This window comes from Sparassis crispa (assembly GCF_003851025.1).
Source record: "Sparassis crispa DNA, contig_000013F, whole genome shotgun sequence".
In the NCBI taxonomy this organism is placed as follows: domain Eukaryota; kingdom Fungi; phylum Basidiomycota; class Agaricomycetes; order Polyporales; family Sparassidaceae; genus Sparassis; species Sparassis crispa.
The window spans coordinates 348,141-364,764 of record NW_020939760.1 but is presented as its reverse complement, the minus strand read 5'-3'; the positions used below and the strand labels follow the sequence as shown (position 1 = coordinate 364,764).

General features: G+C 51.3%; 5 protein-coding genes across 5 annotated transcripts; 3 read left to right on the top strand and 2 right to left on the bottom strand.

Moving 5' to 3' along the window:
• Nucleotides 1-201: 201 nt before the first annotated feature.
• SCP_1401230 (predicted protein) lies at nt 202-2,986 on the bottom strand (the record flags this gene model as incomplete). Its single annotated transcript, XM_027763830.1, has 12 exons — nt 202-267; nt 323-356; nt 415-1,226; nt 1,289-1,418; nt 1,475-1,706; nt 1,776-1,883; nt 2,026-2,396; nt 2,445-2,480; nt 2,536-2,593; nt 2,647-2,688; nt 2,743-2,913; nt 2,974-2,986. The coding sequence occupies 12 exons, from the start codon at nt 2,984-2,986 to the stop codon at nt 202-204; spliced, it is 2,073 nt and encodes a 690-aa protein (XP_027619631.1).
• Nucleotides 2,987-3,598: 612 nt separating this feature from the next.
• Nucleotides 3,599-5,370, top strand: SCP_1401220 (GRIP domain-containing protein; the record flags this gene model as incomplete). Its single annotated transcript, XM_027763829.1, has 6 exons — nt 3,599-3,889; nt 3,947-4,373; nt 4,421-4,524; nt 4,581-4,680; nt 4,733-5,055; nt 5,104-5,370. 6 exons carry the CDS (start codon nt 3,599-3,601, stop codon nt 5,368-5,370), a joined length of 1,512 nt encoding a protein of 503 aa, XP_027619630.1.
• A 421-nt stretch (nt 5,371-5,791) lies between these two features.
• On the top strand, nt 5,792-9,682 carry SCP_1401210 (hypothetical protein; the record flags this gene model as incomplete). The annotated part of the gene is made up of 8 exons (XM_027763828.1): nt 5,792-6,121; nt 6,179-7,378; nt 7,447-7,891; nt 7,944-8,575; nt 8,957-9,099; nt 9,151-9,268; nt 9,328-9,467; nt 9,520-9,682. 8 exons carry the CDS (start codon nt 5,792-5,794, stop codon nt 9,680-9,682), a joined length of 3,171 nt encoding a protein of 1,056 aa, XP_027619629.1.
• A 4,437-nt stretch (nt 9,683-14,119) lies between these two features.
• Nucleotides 14,120-14,817, top strand: SCP_1401200 (Histone H2B; the record flags this gene model as incomplete). Its single annotated transcript, XM_027763827.1, has 4 exons — nt 14,120-14,312; nt 14,386-14,490; nt 14,610-14,734; nt 14,794-14,817. The coding sequence occupies 4 exons, from the start codon at nt 14,120-14,122 to the stop codon at nt 14,815-14,817; spliced, it is 447 nt and encodes a 148-aa protein (XP_027619628.1).
• A 769-nt stretch (nt 14,818-15,586) lies between these two features.
• SCP_1401190 (hypothetical protein) lies at nt 15,587-15,953 on the bottom strand (the record flags this gene model as incomplete). Its single annotated transcript, XM_027763826.1, has 3 exons — nt 15,587-15,590; nt 15,653-15,789; nt 15,891-15,953. The coding sequence occupies 3 exons, from the start codon at nt 15,951-15,953 to the stop codon at nt 15,587-15,589; spliced, it is 204 nt and encodes a 67-aa protein (XP_027619627.1).
• Between the last annotated feature and the right edge of the window lie 671 nt (nt 15,954-16,624).

The following is a 16,624-nucleotide window of genomic DNA, read 5'->3' as shown; positions in this document are numbered from 1 at the left end:
GTGCGCCGGCGATCTATTGTTTTCTTGCACACACCATCCTAGCATTTTTCAGAGCCTGACAAGCTGTCTACAATTCCACTTCGTACTCACCTCCGTCCATACTTTGACTCCGCGATTCAACTTCGTTAGTAACGTTTTACCGCTCGGTGACCTGAAGACACACGTAATCAGCTTGAGGATCAGAGTTTTCTCCAAGATGTGTTACCATGCTACTTGACCCACAAAGCCTTGAGGTTGTGCGAGAATGCGGTGCGAAACGAGTGGATCCTTCAAAACACACTGAACCACGAGTTCTAATGACGCCCGCTAGAAGAGCACTCACACCAACACGGAAAATAACCGATGTCCTGTCCCAACTGAAAAGAAGCGTCAGATCTGGAAGTACGGTGGAAATTTGAGAGCAAAAACCTTGACGTAGCCAAGAACTTTCCATTAGGTGAGAACTGCAAGTGTCTGACTAGGGCCTGATGAGCGGCCAGATCTTGGGTCGTGTGCAGGCTCCTGAGCTTAGGCACAAGCGCCGCCACACGCGAGCTCCTCAGAAGGCCCAACGGTTCGACGGAACTCGTTCCTCCTCGACCCGCGTCTGACGAGTCGGTACGCTGCCTCCTCAGACTGTGAGGAGACAGGCCGAACGGTATCGCGGCGGAGCGCAACATCATCACAGATCGCACTGCATTGACGAATCGACTCTTGGCTGTGACAGGCTCAGCAGCAGACGTGGTACTGTCGTCGCTCAGTACAGTAGTAGCGTCATACCCGTCCATCGACGTCGCGGTTGCAGGGCTCCTCTCATAAATAGGAAGCAGAGGCCCGAGGTCTGAGGTACGGGCCCGCACGGGGGATGGTAGGTCCGGACTGCCGTGTGGTATAGTCGGACTATTGTGCTCATTCTCCTCCAGCTTTTCAGAGCTGGAAGCCATCGAGCTGATTCTGGCGAGCGTCCGTGCACTCACTCGAGACAGATTGTCACCTGCGATGCGGCACTGTCGAACGATCCATGAGCTCGCTGTCTGCATGAGAGCGCGAGGCTCATGGATGATCCAGCTGATGCCGGGCACAGCGTACACCTGCACTTTCGTTTCAGAAAGTACATCTCCGAGCCACTTCTGGCCCCTGTGGCGGAGGAAGATCCACTTCTCAGATACAAACCACATCGATACAGCTGCTAGACCAAAGCAACTTAGTGCTGAGAATACGGTCGTAAGCGTCCTGGTGACGATGTCCTGAATGGCGGAGTCATATTATGTCAGACGTTCCTACCTGTTTAGCCGTGCCTTGAACATACCTGACCGGACGAGTATGCGAATAGGACGAGGCCTACTGAAAAACAGGCGACGGAGAGGACAAGGAACACCAAAGGTGACCTTTTAATCCAGATCAGCACCCACCATGGAACTCTATGGCCGGGCGACCGGCTTCAGAAAGTACTTCAAAATCACGATGATTCAAGACATGAACTGCCGTCACTCACTACATCGCCTGTTTCCACGTCAGCCCGAGCAGACTGTTAACAGCAGCTCCAATACTAAAGACGAGCGAGGTAAACCAGAAGGTGTTGACCGTCTGTGATAAAGGGGAGGCTGTCATATCATACGAGAACTGCATCGTCGTCGCAGTCACCGCGGAAAAAAATGTCGCCACCGTGGTCAGGTTGAGCAAATTTTGGCTCGCGTGCTGCTGCGCGAAACGGATCGTCGGGACACCTGTAGGGCAGAACTAGGTTACCACGTCTGATCCAATGCAGTACTTGTGAGGTGTGGCAGTGCACGGACCAATCTCAATAAACACGCTTAACGACGAGGTAATGCTGTCTAAGTGGTCGCCCATCTCTGTACTGATGTCGTGCAAGTAACGCTCCACAGCGGGATATCGGAACTGGCCTATGGAGAGTTGCATCAGTGGTCAGGTAAATGCCAGAACATGAAACTCGCCTTCATATGCCTTAAGGCAAGAAGCCCAGTACTGAATCGACGGTCAATACAGGAGTTGTGGACATCGAAGGTTACCTTACTTTCAGATCACCCTCTAGAGACAAGATGGACGTATTAACGGCCTCATCCGTAAACTCCGGGAACTCATTGAGGCAATCCAGGAAGGTCATGACGTCTCGTGCGAACATTTGCAATTGGTAAGGGAAATCCTCGGGATCCAGATTTTCTGAAACTGCTGGGTTTGCAACAGGTGGAGGTGCTTTGTACCGCTTGCTTTTCTGCCAATGCCGCATATTCGGATGCAGAAGGACTTCGCGTGGTTGGCGCGCAACCTTTCTTGGGAAGAGCTCTGCAGCATTTTCACGGAAGAGGTAGAGGACCTGCGCGAGACGTTCTCGCAGGTTGAAAGAAGACGACAAGATACCTACAGAACTCCCCAGTTGGCGAGCTGCATTCGCAAAACTGCGCAACTTGCCACTTGGTCAATATAATGAGACAGTTGCTTCATACGGGTGGTTCACCTCTCTGTCCAAATTGAGAATTCGCCTGTAGATGAAATGGATATAGCTCAGGGTAACTTCTATCTATCTGGAAGGCATACCTCTGAAACCTGTTAAACGCCTCTGCTCCGATTCTTTGAAAGTGTTCATCGACGGTGGCTACGCGCCATTTGGAATCACTCATGTTGCAGGAAAATGTAAATAATACTCACGGACATCTCTGTCGCCTTCGAAGCTGGGCTGGTCATTGATCACTTTAAGTCAAGGAATTAGCCGAAGAACTTGACAGAGACGAAGCCGACCCATACATGGAGCACCTAAATCATCTTCCCCACTCAACTCCTGCAACGCGTCGAGTAAATTCAGTAAAGTCTGTTTACGCCTACTCTTGCTTCTATCGCCGTCGAGCACCTGCGCGGCTACTCCAGGGAGCGGAGGGAAATCGTGTGACGAAGCAGCATCGGCTACTGCAGCTAAGCCTACGGAAACAAAATCGTGTCAGTGGCGCCACATATCAGAATATACTCAAACTTACTTACTTCGGACGCGCATGATGCATATGTATGTGTGTTATAGACGAACAAGATAAAGTAAATCTGACGCTACGCGTGTTCTAGCGATATGAACAGCAATTAGTGGAATGCGGTACGTGTGGCAATGAAACTGTGATTTCTGGCCACTCACAATCGTCGAAATCGTTGAAGCTCGTCCGTAAATCGTCAAACGCTCCGGACATGGAGTGATAGCATAGTAGGCAGAGGCGGGCAGAAATACGTATCATTGTTCCTGGAGACTAACGGGGCCTCATGGCCGGCATCAACGGCCGAATTTAGTCGATTTCTCATATTGTGGACCACAAACACCTGCTTCCGCAAGCCTGAAGGCGTCGCAAACTGAGAAGGTCGTTAGGAGAGTCCACAAATGCCATTAGGCAGTAATTGCAGTAGTTGGCATCTTATTAGACTCCTCATCGCACCACTACACAACTTGGCTTGGCAATCGCGGGCGCTCCGTGGCGATCGGGTTCCTGGTAGGAAAGTAAGAAATAAATCTAATACAGTAAGAAGCGGAGGTTAAACCTGGTTAACTCTGGTTTGTAGTATCTGATTACTGGAGAGTAACACTAGACATAGCCAAACTCTACTAACACCTTTATACGAAACCATGGCCTCCCTACCCGTGGCAGGTGCTACTTCGCTGAATGGCACCAGTCCTCGCCCTTCCTTTGATACCGAGCGTATACTTGCATCTCCTCCTCCAATAAATGGCGCGAACACTACCCCGAACGGTCAACAACATGATGACAACGAGGATCTTGACCCGGTGCAGCGGCTGCAGAGGGAGCTCGAGCGGACCAAGGAGGAGAAGGACACGCTGGCATCACAGTATCGAAATTTGCTGTCCAAGCTGACTGCCATGCGTACAAGCCTGGGTAATAAGTTGAAGCAGGATGCCGTACGTCCGCAATTTCTACCATCGCTTGCGTCTCCGTTACGACTTGTGCATGCGTAGGAAGAACTCGACCGTCAGGAGCAGCTAGTGCAACAGCTCACTGCCGAGAAGGAAGATCTTGCTGCCACGGTGGAAACACTCACGTCCGAGCTGATTGCCTCGAATGAGGAGTCAGAGCGGGCATCAAAGGAACTTGAGACTATGCGTAGTCGGGCTCTGCTGGAGAATGCTCAAGAGGTTAGTATGCGGGAACGTGAGTTGCGAGAGTTGCAGAGTGAGCTCGAGCAATGTCGGATTGAGAGGGACGAGTGGGAGCAGAAGGCTATGGAGGAGCACATCTCAGCAGATGAGGCGCGAACCACAGCGGAAACTCTTCGAAGAGAACTCGAGGCTGAGCATCACGACAGGGAACGAGATGTCGCACAACTTGCCGCTGAGCGGGAACGGTCTAGCAATTTGCAGTCGGTGCTAGAAGACTTCCAAGCAGGTAAGTCCACTTCCGCAATCGCCTCATATTTATTGAACGTCTGGCAGCCAAGGAGCATGAGTTACAGGAGGCAGTCAAGGGCTACGAAAGTCAGCTCGTTTCAGTCACGCAATTCCTTGCCGAATACAAGCATAGAGCATTGACCGCTGAGGTATACTTCTCATCCAGGTCGACTTGTGGTGTCCACTTACTTTCACGGATACGCAGCTCAAACTCGAAGAATCTTCGACTAACGGTGCTCGTACAGAAGATCTGGAGAAGGAGGTTAAAGAGAAACATCTTCTGATTGGTAAACTACGGCACGAAGGTAGGTGATGTGTAGCGTTGTATTTGGTACAATCTAATTTGCGTTGATGAAGCTGTGATAATGAATGAGCACCTCATGGAGGCCCTTCGCCGCCTGCGCCAGTCATCAAATGAGACGAATGTCGACAGGCGCCTGGTCACCAACGTCCTTCTGTCATTCCTCAATACGCCACGAGCGGACTCGAAGCGATTTGAGATGCTCTCCCTACTCTCTACAATTCTTTCATGGACAGACGACGAACGTGAGAAGGCAGGCCTACAGCGCAAGGGCAGTGCTTCGGTGCAAAGCTCGCCATCCGGAGTATCTGCTTTCTTCGGTAGGTCCATGTCCCCTAAAGGGAAGGGTTTGGAATTGGAAAAGACAGACGAAACAGAGGTCAGCCTCTCCATGTACTCCGTTATGTCTCCAGCTTATTGTTGGCAGTCATTCTCTCGCTTGTGGGTGGAGTTCCTCCTCACAGAAGCGGCAGCGGGGGAGGGATCACCACCACCTGTGCATTCCCCCCGTGCAAATAATTCTTTGCCAACTACTCCGACACGCGCCAACCATCTATCACCTCCAAGCCTTCTTGGGGGAAAACGCTTACCATCCTTTACTACTGCGGCTATGGCAAGTACGCCAGATCTCATGCTACACCCGCCACCATCGAGGAAGGGCAAGAAGAGAGTGTCCATTACCCTGGACTCATGACTGTATCCAAGCTCGGCGCTCATTTGTATTCATGCAAGTACTGTCTGGACATCTACACATCATCACCTCTCCATAATACCATCGCATTGTTCATCATTTCTCATGACGAGTTGGGATGGCCGGTCATTGCGGGCATGGCCTCGCGCCTTCAACGATTCTTTCTTCAGGGACTGTCACTTTTCTCGCAGAGCATCTGTATGAGTTGTTTAATGCACACATGCCAGCCAGTCGTCGGTGTGAGAAGAGTCGAAATTGATGGAGGAAGGCCCTGAAGCGGACAGGCACATGAGCGCTTATATACCCAACGAAATCGAGCGAAAATGAGGACGGTCATCACCGTCTTGACCTGCACCTGTGCACACTGCTTGGTTATACCATCACCATCTTATACCCTGTATAAACATCCTATCCTGCGAAACATATGACAACACTCATTAGAGGTTCCTCCTTATCGACAGTAGAGACGGCGGTAGACGAAGAGAAGCATTGGGATCCCCGGGCCAAACTTGACGCAAACATCCCCAAGCCTTTCCCGAGTCTTGAAGAGAGGGAACAAGAGGAGTTACTTGAGGATTTGGCAGCGGAGGAATTGCACTTCGAGGATGCTGATGCGTTCCCTGGTCGAGCCGCGGAGGGGTTGAATGCAGGAGCCGCTACTGCCGATGTCAAATATCACCCCGTGTACGACCGCCCTGCATCCGCAGCTGCACAGTCTCCACAGGAGGATGGTGGATCAGGCATAAGACATGCTGTAAGTATCCATTCCCAGCTATACTGATTCGTAGGGCACTGACATCGTCTTGTTTAGGAGGCGGAGCTCATGCCTTCCATTGTCCACGTCCAGAGATCATGTCTTGCGACTCTGAATGACCTTCTTTCGACTGCTGCTAACTGGCGCCCTATCATTCCAGACCGCCGTCATTCCATGCCTCCATGTTCCCCGGTCTCCCGTACCGTCGCCGACCAATCTTCATCGGCGTTACATACTCTTGTTCTCAACCTTCGTGCTCACGAGCCTGACGCGACCGCAGTACACCGTGCTTCTTTATCCGATGCCGACGATGCGGCTCTTGTGGGCGAGCTGCAAGAGCGCGTCGACCGCCTCGTAGATTCCGACACACTTTCCCAACACGACAGGGCTCTCGCCCAAACACTGATCTCTCTCATCGCACATTTTCACCGACTTGCTGCCCTGTATCCCCGTACCAGTGTCCCCACATCACCGCGTGTTGCATCGTGGAACCCGCATACTGTCTCTCCGTCTTTGTCTGCCGTCCACGATGGACCGAGCGATCCATTTGTGCACTTCCGTCGCCAGCTGAGCGACTTCCAACTATCGCGTGGGGAAGGAGTAGCTATGCCAGCCGTGTCACCAGTTGAGCTAGTTGAAACTACACTGTTGTGGGCCCGCGTGGACGAGGAGCTGGAACATGTCCTCAATCTATGTAGGGCCCGCACGACCGAAGACCCCCAGATCCTTGATACTGAGCTACTCCCGCCGGAATACGATGCTGCTGGGTATGATGATGAACTAGACTTTACCATCGAGAGTGAGGGGCTGCCTGAATATGAAGTAGGACAGTGGTCAGCATTAGATGCCAAGACGGCTTCGCCATCCTCAAAAGCTAACGAGCCAGAAACGTCTAGTCCAGTGCTTGGGGGAGCGGGGGGGCTGAGCGAGAAGATGCGTTTGGATCTGGACGCTGTCACTCTCGCGATTGACCGGCTCTATCTTGTGGCCCCTCAGTTGCACAACCAACGTGTTGAGCTGAAGAAGGCGAAGGTGGAGCAAATGGAGAGGGCACGGCTCGAAGGGCTGTCTTTGAAGCGGGCGCGGGTGCGCGAGGGGAAGCAAAGAGCGGTGGACACGACCGACTCGCAGGATTTGGAGAGGATGCTGGAGTTGATTGGACGTGCATCTCAGCGCAAATTGGTCAATCAAGCGGTTGCGCTAGAGGACGGGCTCAAGGCAAAGCTTGAGAACGCAAGGCAACGCGACCTTGAGAAGGTGGGTTTCAGATATTTCTTCCATACTGTTCGCGTTCTCCACGAAGCGCTTACACGTCAATGTGACAGCGTGATGCGTTTGTCGCACAGCTAGTGCACCACTCCGCAGTAGGCCGGTTACACTCGCAGGACGCTGTTTTCCCCACGTCGAACGGCCGACGCAAAGAGAAAGATCCCGAAGCTCTACTTTCTCTGCCTGAATTCATGCGTGAAGCCGTCCCGGAACCATCTCGACTAAGAATGCAGATGGCAGATTCGCACGCGTTACTCAGCTTACCCGAGTTCATGAAGGAGCCCACACATTCAGCTCTAGAGCCTCTGACTCCTCCACCGTGTAATAAGTCCTCGAAGGGGTATCGCAGCAGGAGTCTATCTGCACCTCCCCTGTCGTGGCTTTTGGCTTCTTCATCAAGACCATCATCTCCAGGACAGCTCTCAGAGTCGAAAAGGACGAAGGCCGCTGGGAAGATGCGACGGGTAGGTTCATCAGTAAGTCGCATGCCGGCATTGCAAAGTGAGTCTTCTAGCTATAGTCCTAAACGTAGTCTTCTGACCTAGCAATGCAGCTGGCCTAGACGTTCACTACGTTGCAGAATACCACGAGAGTCTCCAACATATCTTGATATTCCTGACAGTATACGGCTCAGAGCCCGACGTTCCTCTTGAAGCTGAAGTCGTCCCATTGTCCGATGTCCCAGGATTCGAGCGGGAATGTCTTTGTCTCCGAAGTGGTGCCAGTACGTCCCCATATCTGAGCCTTCCCGCACGGGTGCACCCAGGGAAGAAGGAGGTACAAGAGATAGGAGGACATTATCAAATTAAGCTCGCTGCTGCTCCCTCTACTCCCACCGGGACTCCTACGAGCAGTGCATATCCTTCCATGCATGCGGCCTTACTGGACGCTGACCAACTCTCCGAGCTCACTCCGACGGGCTTCGTCTGCGCGTCGTGCTCTCTGCCGCTTGTGCACTGCTCCCAGGTGAGCAAGTTCAAGGACCTGCCGTCCGAGCATTGGGCCGAGCTTGTAGATGCGTGGATGTGCCATTCGGATCAGAAGCTGCATGAAAACGTTACGAGGCATTCCAACGAAGGGTTCTGGCCTACCAAGGGTCTTGCGTTTGTTGGCGGTAGTTACATTCTTTTCGACGAATCTGCTGTAGTGAAAAGCAACTTCTGGCCTTCCAGCCAGGAGACGAAGGTGAGTTCCTCTCGGTCCCAAAGTTCTTAGTATGGAAGGATAGGACGGAAAGAAGGCCGACATTGGATGACCCACCAATGGTCGTCTGTACGTGTGTCAGCGGGTGCTCTGGCTGGATTTCAGAAGCCCCAGTTGGTTTTGTTTTCTCGGCTGAGCCATGTTGGCACACGGGCGGCGACAGGAGCATCTCCTTTGGCTGATACAAAGCGTCCGAGATAAACGGGCACATGTATGCCCAGTCACTCGCTCAAACAACTCTCGTGTTGCTGAGGTCCACGTCTCGGGAGCTACCTGTGAGAGCACATCCTACTATAGATTTCTTGCTCTCTTTTTATGTATGTTGATTGTCGCAGCAGTAACCTAACACTTTGCATCTGATAGTCTACAGATGATTGGCAACGTGTTCATTGCATATGTGGAGCAGTCATTGGACGATGTCAAGATCATCAGCCGAAGGATGCACCATGTTCTATCGTTTATAGGCTAGCGAAGTATGCCGTTCGACCTACGAATCCCGCAGCTGAGTGAGCAACAATTTGTCCTTGCTCATAATGCCTTACTGATATGACTCATAGACCTGCGAGAGTGCCTCTATCCGCCTTTATCGCAGAAGACATGAATGAGTTTGTTCAAGCTCACGCAACTTATCGCTTTGTCATTCTTGATGAGGAAGATGAAAGACCCCGTATTCTTGTCTGTTGTTGTCTTCCACTTCCCTACGTGGCACTGACTCTGCATTCCACTTGGGACAGATGTGGTTGTTCAAGCCGAATATGCGATTGGCATACATCACGCCCGCGCAGTATGTCATACCGAAGAGCGGATCCATTCATGCAGCAAAGGTGCTCTACAAGGTCCTGAAGCCGTCCATAGCATTCTCAGATCTTCCAGCGTGCGTCGCGATGCTCTTGCGCGTCCATTTAGCACGCTAATTTTCAGTGCAGGCTTACAAACAAGTATCCCGGGTTCCCTCAAGCGGAACATCTCTACTATCCCATAGATATATGTCGGCGACTGGGCAACTTGCTGAAGGAAAGCACGACAGCTTATCCGGAAAGCCTGCGGACCATGACTGGCTTGAGCGTTGGCTGGCTCCAGCGTGCATAGTCTCCCGAAGGTCTTATTCTCACTCTTGTGACCAGTTATGCTGGTTATTTCTTGCTGTCCTCTGTCTTTCCTGGACCCCATCAACACATCTCCTAACGTAATCAAGCATGACGTGTAGTATCTCATTGAGTCTATTCTATATATCTGAATCTATCTTGTCGTAACGGCTGATCGAGGCTTGGAGTGGATGCTTCGTCGTTGAGCCTGACGCAGGGGTTCCGAGTCCACAAGCGTAAGATATTGCAAAGCCGTGCATTGACAGTGCGTTGACTGGGCTTTGTGATCGATCGGGATCGATCGTGCACTTGTGGGTTTATATGGATCCTCGGTCCTCTTTGTTTTCATGACTGTCTTTTCCGCAACCCTTCGACATTACAGCGTATGAGTATCAACTGGACTCTTACGATTGTGGAGTTGGTGCAATGGTTCCCGCGATTTGTCAGACCTCTCCATTATCGGCTGCTGTTCTCAGCTTCCTCAAATTTGCCCACTTCCGAATGTCGACGCAGCACACCGTTCTCACATCCAGCGCTGACCTTGGCGAGTAAGAGTAACCCTTTTGATTAACCCTTTTGATATGCTTGTGGCAGTTTCCTTAGTATAACGAGCCTGAACGTACTCCGGAGTAATCGAGCCAAGTACAGGACACTTTGTTGATACCCTTGGCTATAAACTACAGAGCCGTCTCGGCCGCTCGCTATATCAAGTTCAATATCGACGTTACAGAATGCAGCTGCGAATGCACTCGGTGCAGACGATGCATCGAGTTTTCAGGTATGTACCCTCTTGTCGCGCAAGATTTACAACCCGCTTCGAATTCGGAAACAACGCTAGGTTTGCGCAACAAAATATTCTGCTTGAATCTTGACAATAGTGAACGAGCAATAGCTAACATTCTACGTCCTCTTGATCTCCTCAGGCCCCTCATCTTTGCACGATTGGCGAGGTCGCGACCTTGCATCGTGATAGGTCTATCTGTGGCGGAATTTTTCATGAAGCGGTGTTCGCGTGGCCATCGCACCTATATTGGTGCGGAGTATATCATCCTGTTTAAGAAAAGCAGGTTCCCTGCTCATAGAGGCCATTTCCCCCTATTTCGCCAGACCAGGTACGTATCCGCCATATCTTTCTCGCGACTTCGATCAACTGCCCGAAGATGGCCAGAAGCATCTCCAGACGCAATGACGGCTTTTAGGTATTCAGATGCTGCCAAAGAATCCAGCCAGGCTACTCCTATCATATTTTCCCTGGAGCGCACTGTGCTGCCCCTGCTCAGCGCTTGACGAATCTGACACTAGGACATGCATCACGTTTCCGGCAAGTCATCATCAACGTGCACGAGATACGGTACCATACAGCTAATTATGTCGTCTTGGGCCCCGCACCCCGGCCAAGTGGAGCTAGATCCACCGGAGTACGAGCAACACCTGAGAGAGGACACTGTCCGTCTGACGTCAGCTGGGTCGACCGGCTGATGAAAGGGATAAGCTGGAAGAAGCCTGCTGTGTCCAGAGCGCACGATATGAACAAGCCAAGGATAGCTCTGACGCCGAAATGAAGCTGGCCTGGAGGCTTAAAGACAAGTGCTGGAGGCCACTGTTCTCTGCAAGACGGCAGTTGCCCGAGGTCTTGGTTCTTAGACTTGAGCCAGTTTGTCTAATGCAAACTTTGTTGACGATTGGTCTCCGGTCAATGCCGAGCCAAATCTATCGGTGAGACTCGGACTCTTGAAGTGGAGAGTGCCGCGGTATAATTTCCTTTCTTGGTATCTTCCCTTCCCCTTTGGGCACCCCACTTTGTAGGAATATCCCGAACTGAGTTTGCGTGGAGACAGGCGGTACGTATACATACAAGGAGCTCTTCCCTCTTTCCGATTCGCATGGTTCATGTTTTTTCCTGTCGAATTTCTCTTCAGACTCTCCGTTTTGCCGCACATGTTGCTCTTCATACATAGAGCCATAGAGGTGAAGCTCAAGCTATTGAAGGACTTAGATCATAACGCTCGGTTGTTTCTTGAGATGATCTGTATGTGCTTTCCCCCTGCAATAATCCTGACCCTCGAACGCAGCTGGAGCCCGACGATCAGTGGGGTGGAGATCGACTTAGAATGTCGGTACTTCTGCCTGTGGGAGATATGAGATATTCTTCATTCAACTGTAATGTCTATAGAAGTTCGCTAACTTAAGCAGCGGTCAACATACCGTACACTGACAATGCCCCATTCCACGGTATTTTGACCGACGTTAAAGTTTTTCCATTCCTACTAGTGGCGTTCGTCCTACTGAAGTTACCTCCGAAACATTTTCGCAGTTCGGCGTCCTTGCCAGTATGGTCTGTTGTGTGTATTCGCCACCTTGTGTTTTCAAAGCGACCCGCTGTACCCCACCATTTTTTGCCATGGTCCTCATCGTCTCCTCCAGACAGCTTGTGGCTCGTGCAGCCAGTGTCGCCCCCATTTCACACGTCAGGAATGGTTATAGTTCATCAGTTTACGGTTGCACCCTCAGATTTGGCTTGGGTGAATGGTGGGAGCATACAGCGAAATTACACCATGAATTGCGTCATCTACTAGTGAGCCGGCCTGACTAGTGCTCACGAGCGAGAAAAGGACACTCGACTACACTGCTGCTAATTGTGAGGGGCCGTCAAATATACAAGGTAAATGATATGGCTAACCCTTTGCTTCACCTTCAGCTGTAATCCAACCGCTCGCATAACATGAAATGATACCGGGTGGTCCATTGAAATAAAGGGCAGCAGTTCGCCCCGAGAATTCATTGGCGCGGTCATACAAGATCTCTGCGACGTACTAAATGTATGAGGCTCATCACACGTGCTGGCCATCTCCCCCCACGACGCGCCCAGTCGTATGCTCGTTCCGTATGAAGGCGTCGTAAGAGGGCCGGATTACAGCACCAACGCTAGAGACAGTGTGAATAAATGACACTGCACACCGAACCTGTAGCTGTTCCGCTCTATATCCTCGACGCTAGCGATACGCTCCGAGAATTTGGCACAGCAGAGGTATGCGGACCGCAGCGCGGCTTGCCATGCTTTAGGTGAATATTCCCGAAATGCGGAGTATTCGGAGTAGTCGGTGACGTTCCCTTTCGTCTACAAGGGAATTAGCATCGGCGACGCAGTCTAACGTACGGGGAGAACAAACCTCAGCTTCAGTTCTCACAAATCCGAGTGCGCCGCGACACCCTCGACATAGCCGCGGGGCATCACGCTGAAAAGCTTATTTGCCACTACGCGGCATCAGAAGGAGATATGCTAGGTGATCAGCTATTTGACTTACCATCAATCATGTCGGTGCAATACCACTCACGCGTAGGGTCCACCCGCATTTCCAAGTCAAACGCGAAGCGGCGCGAGACGGAGTCGAATCGATAGCTGTATCAGTGTACGTTGACGTCGTCAGTACAAGGAAGACGGACACAACAGGTGGGGAATCGTACCGAGGAAGGCGAGAAGTAATTCCTCGACATAGGTTCTATCTTGGAACACTCCCTCGCTAAGCTTGTGCTTCATTTCCACTATAATGAAAAATGGGCCGAATGGATCGCGAAGCCTTGTAATAATGCAAACTTGGTGAGTCATGGCCATGAAAGTACAACGAAGCAGACTCGGTGGGCAATCTGCACTCCGCGAAGACATAAATGATTTCGCACAGTATGTTGAACTTATCATTGATGATGCGCCATGAAATAATGAGCAGATAGATGTGAAATACTAAGATCCAAAGGTAAGCGGTAATTCTCGATACACCTCTATCCAGCGCCAAGAGGTCTCGATCATTAATATTGTCCGGTGGAAGGGGAGAGGTGGCAGACGGGAAATGAGAAACGATGTATCCATTCCGGTGCGGGCACACTTTCAGGCAAGTTGATCTCCTTGACAAGACGCTCCCAATCGTCGAGACAGAAGGAATGGAGACTTGTTCTTACTCAAAATATGTGAAGGTGGGAGATAATCTATGCATTGGGCATCTCAATACACCTTTAAGATTCCGTATTAGTGACTGCTCCACGGTTGACAGCCTCTCCAAGAGCAAACATCAACGATCCCAGAGATGTGACTGTCGAAGTCCCGCGCTCCCGATGATTGAGACCTCAGGCTGGTCCGCCTTGGCCGATGTGGATATGTGAAACCGGGCATGACTTCCCAAGGGTCTCGAGCCACCATGGCATCCGCAAGCGTTTCCGCGTACGCCGAATGAAGAATTACTGAATAGTCCAAAGCTTTCTCTCGAGGAGAACCGCTCGACGCGTTCGTGACAGCGCAGTCACGCAGGCGTGCTGTGCGCCAAATAAATAGTAACGTCACACTATATAGCCGGCAGTGAACGACTCGGATTGCTCTGCCAGCTTGCATTCAACTACGTCGTTTATCCGCTATCTTTGACGTGTTTACCTCTCCAATAACACACTAAACATGGCCCCTAAGCCCGCAAGCACTGCCGGAAAGGCTCCCGCGTCTACTGCTTCTAAGGCGCCTGCCAAGACGACCAGCGACGCGGCTAGCAAGGGCGCGAAGAAGACTAAGAGTGCGGCGGCAGGCGGAGAGGAGGGCAAGAAGAAGCGCAGAAAGGCGAGGAAGGAGACGTACTCTTCTTACATTTACAAGGGTTCGTTCCATGCGTACGTGGCGCGCTCGCGTGCTGACCGGTGGGATGTGTTGTCGGCGTGTGCTGTATACAGTGCTCAAGCAGGTGCACCCTGATACTGGTATTTCGAACAAGGCCATGGCTATTCTCAACTCATTTGTAAACGATATCTTCGAGCGCATCGCAACAGAGGCATCCAGTGCGTATTATTTACCTTCTTGGGCTATTAGAGTGAATTGTACACAAAATCACAACCCGAGATATTCTCGTTCTTGATCTGAGAGGAAGGAACGGTTCTCACACGGGCTTATAATGTAGAGCTTGCATCCTACTCCAAGAAGTCAACCATCTCGTCGCGCGAGATCCAAACTTCTGTGCGCCTCATCCTCCCGGGTGAGCTCGCCAAGCACGCCATCTCGGAGGGAACTAAGTCCGTGACGAAGGTACGATAATTCTCTCTTCTGATGTTCTAACTTCTGCTGACTCCCCGATCGCTGTTTAGTTCTCGAGTGCGGGCGCAAAGTAAACATCTGCCTAATAGGGAGGCGATGCGAACGTTTCTGAGTCTATGTTCTCGGGATGACGTGTATTGGTAGTTACTCGGCTGTGGTATATCTGAGTCTTGTATTCGTTCTGTTTCTGTTTAAAAGGGGATGCGTCAAGCGTGTGCACAACTCATGAACCCCAGTGAAAACGTCGAATTTTGAGGTCGATTCCTAGCGAATGATGGCGGAGTATTCGCTGTCCATCGATGGCATTCGATCTCAGCAGAAAAAATGAGACTGAAACGTTTGAGATTGAATGTGATCGAATGTGGTCAACCAAGCTGCGAACATTCTATAGCAATCGATGTTGTTAGACGGCCTTTCCCAGCCCTTGCTGCGAGCCGTCGAATCTCATCGAGTCTCATCGAATATGGTCTTAATGGGTGCACTACACTGTTGTACGGCGGGATCAAATACAATTTATTTATTCATTACTATAATACGAGCTGCACGAGAAATACCGGTTGAAGACCAGTACACATCCTGGAATGCCGTACTGACTCTGGTGGGGTCCACAACGCATCGCAAAAACCCTCGGAGTGCCGCCCGACATGTTCCCTTTGCTGCGAGAAAATTAGATGTTCCAACAAGCGCGGATGCAAAACCTTCATATCACAAATGTCCACCTGCTGGAGTTGACCTGATCAGCACAAGGTATCATGCAAACATCCATGTGACATACTTCAGAAATAATCAGGTCGTGAGACTGCACATGAGCCGAAGTAGGTGTGTCGCCGTCCAAGCTACACTTCAACTGCAAGTGGGATCGTGCATCAGCGCTAGTGGTAGGTGTGAAATCAAGAAGGTGGGGCGCACTGTTTAGCTGCCGGAATTTCGACGCGGACTTCGTAGCATTGCCGCAGCGCTTCCCGCCCGCACTCCTCGACATCGCATTCACTCATCAGACCTGCAGCACTCGCAGCACCGGCAAGTGGGGGCCGGGCTTTCACAGTCTGCCACCTGCACTTCACCACTGGTAAACGGCGAGCTAGCCTCTATCCCCGCCAAACTCACCTATGGACGTACGTCTTACGTGGCAGGTAGAGACACTCACCTCAAACCCAGCATAGTTATCGCGCCAGTTGTCGAGGTCTTGTTGACGTAGGAGGGTGTGCATCAAAACAGACTAGGAGGGCATAAGAAGCCAGGTCGCAGGATCCCTCGGTGGAGGCACATGCAAGACGCAAGAAGCAAGAGTTAAGAGAAATGAACTTGATGGCATACTGTTCACGTGGGAAGACTTGTGGGCGCCAACTTGAAGGGAGCGGCAGAACTGGCATGGGCCCAGGAGCTACTAGGGAAAGACAGAAGGCAATGGGCTGTAGCCCAATACGACGGGATACGACAGGACGCGATGCATTGGCATATGCATGTGCCGGACAATCGTGTTCAACACGCTCATCAAAACTAGTTAGACATAGCTGCCACTCATTCGATCTAATTCGACCTCACTCGTGGGATTCGCAGGCTCATTTGATGCCACTCGACCTTAAAATTCAACGTTTTCACTGGGCATGAACTTCGGCTACTCCCTTTGAGACTTGCTATGCCTCGGGCGGATGCGATTCAATCGACCATAGTTGGCGCGATCGGTGAATTGAGTAGACTTCCGAATTCTCGATGAAGACTCTGGCCCCAGACACTTGCGCTCGGGCTTGTGATTCCGATCTGAAGGTCAGGCCTTCAAGCTTCAAGCTTCAGGACGGAGTTGTTGCATGTGTGCCCGCGGCGATAATGTTGCAGAATAAACCTGACGAAACTGAGGACTATGAACACAAATGCAGATAA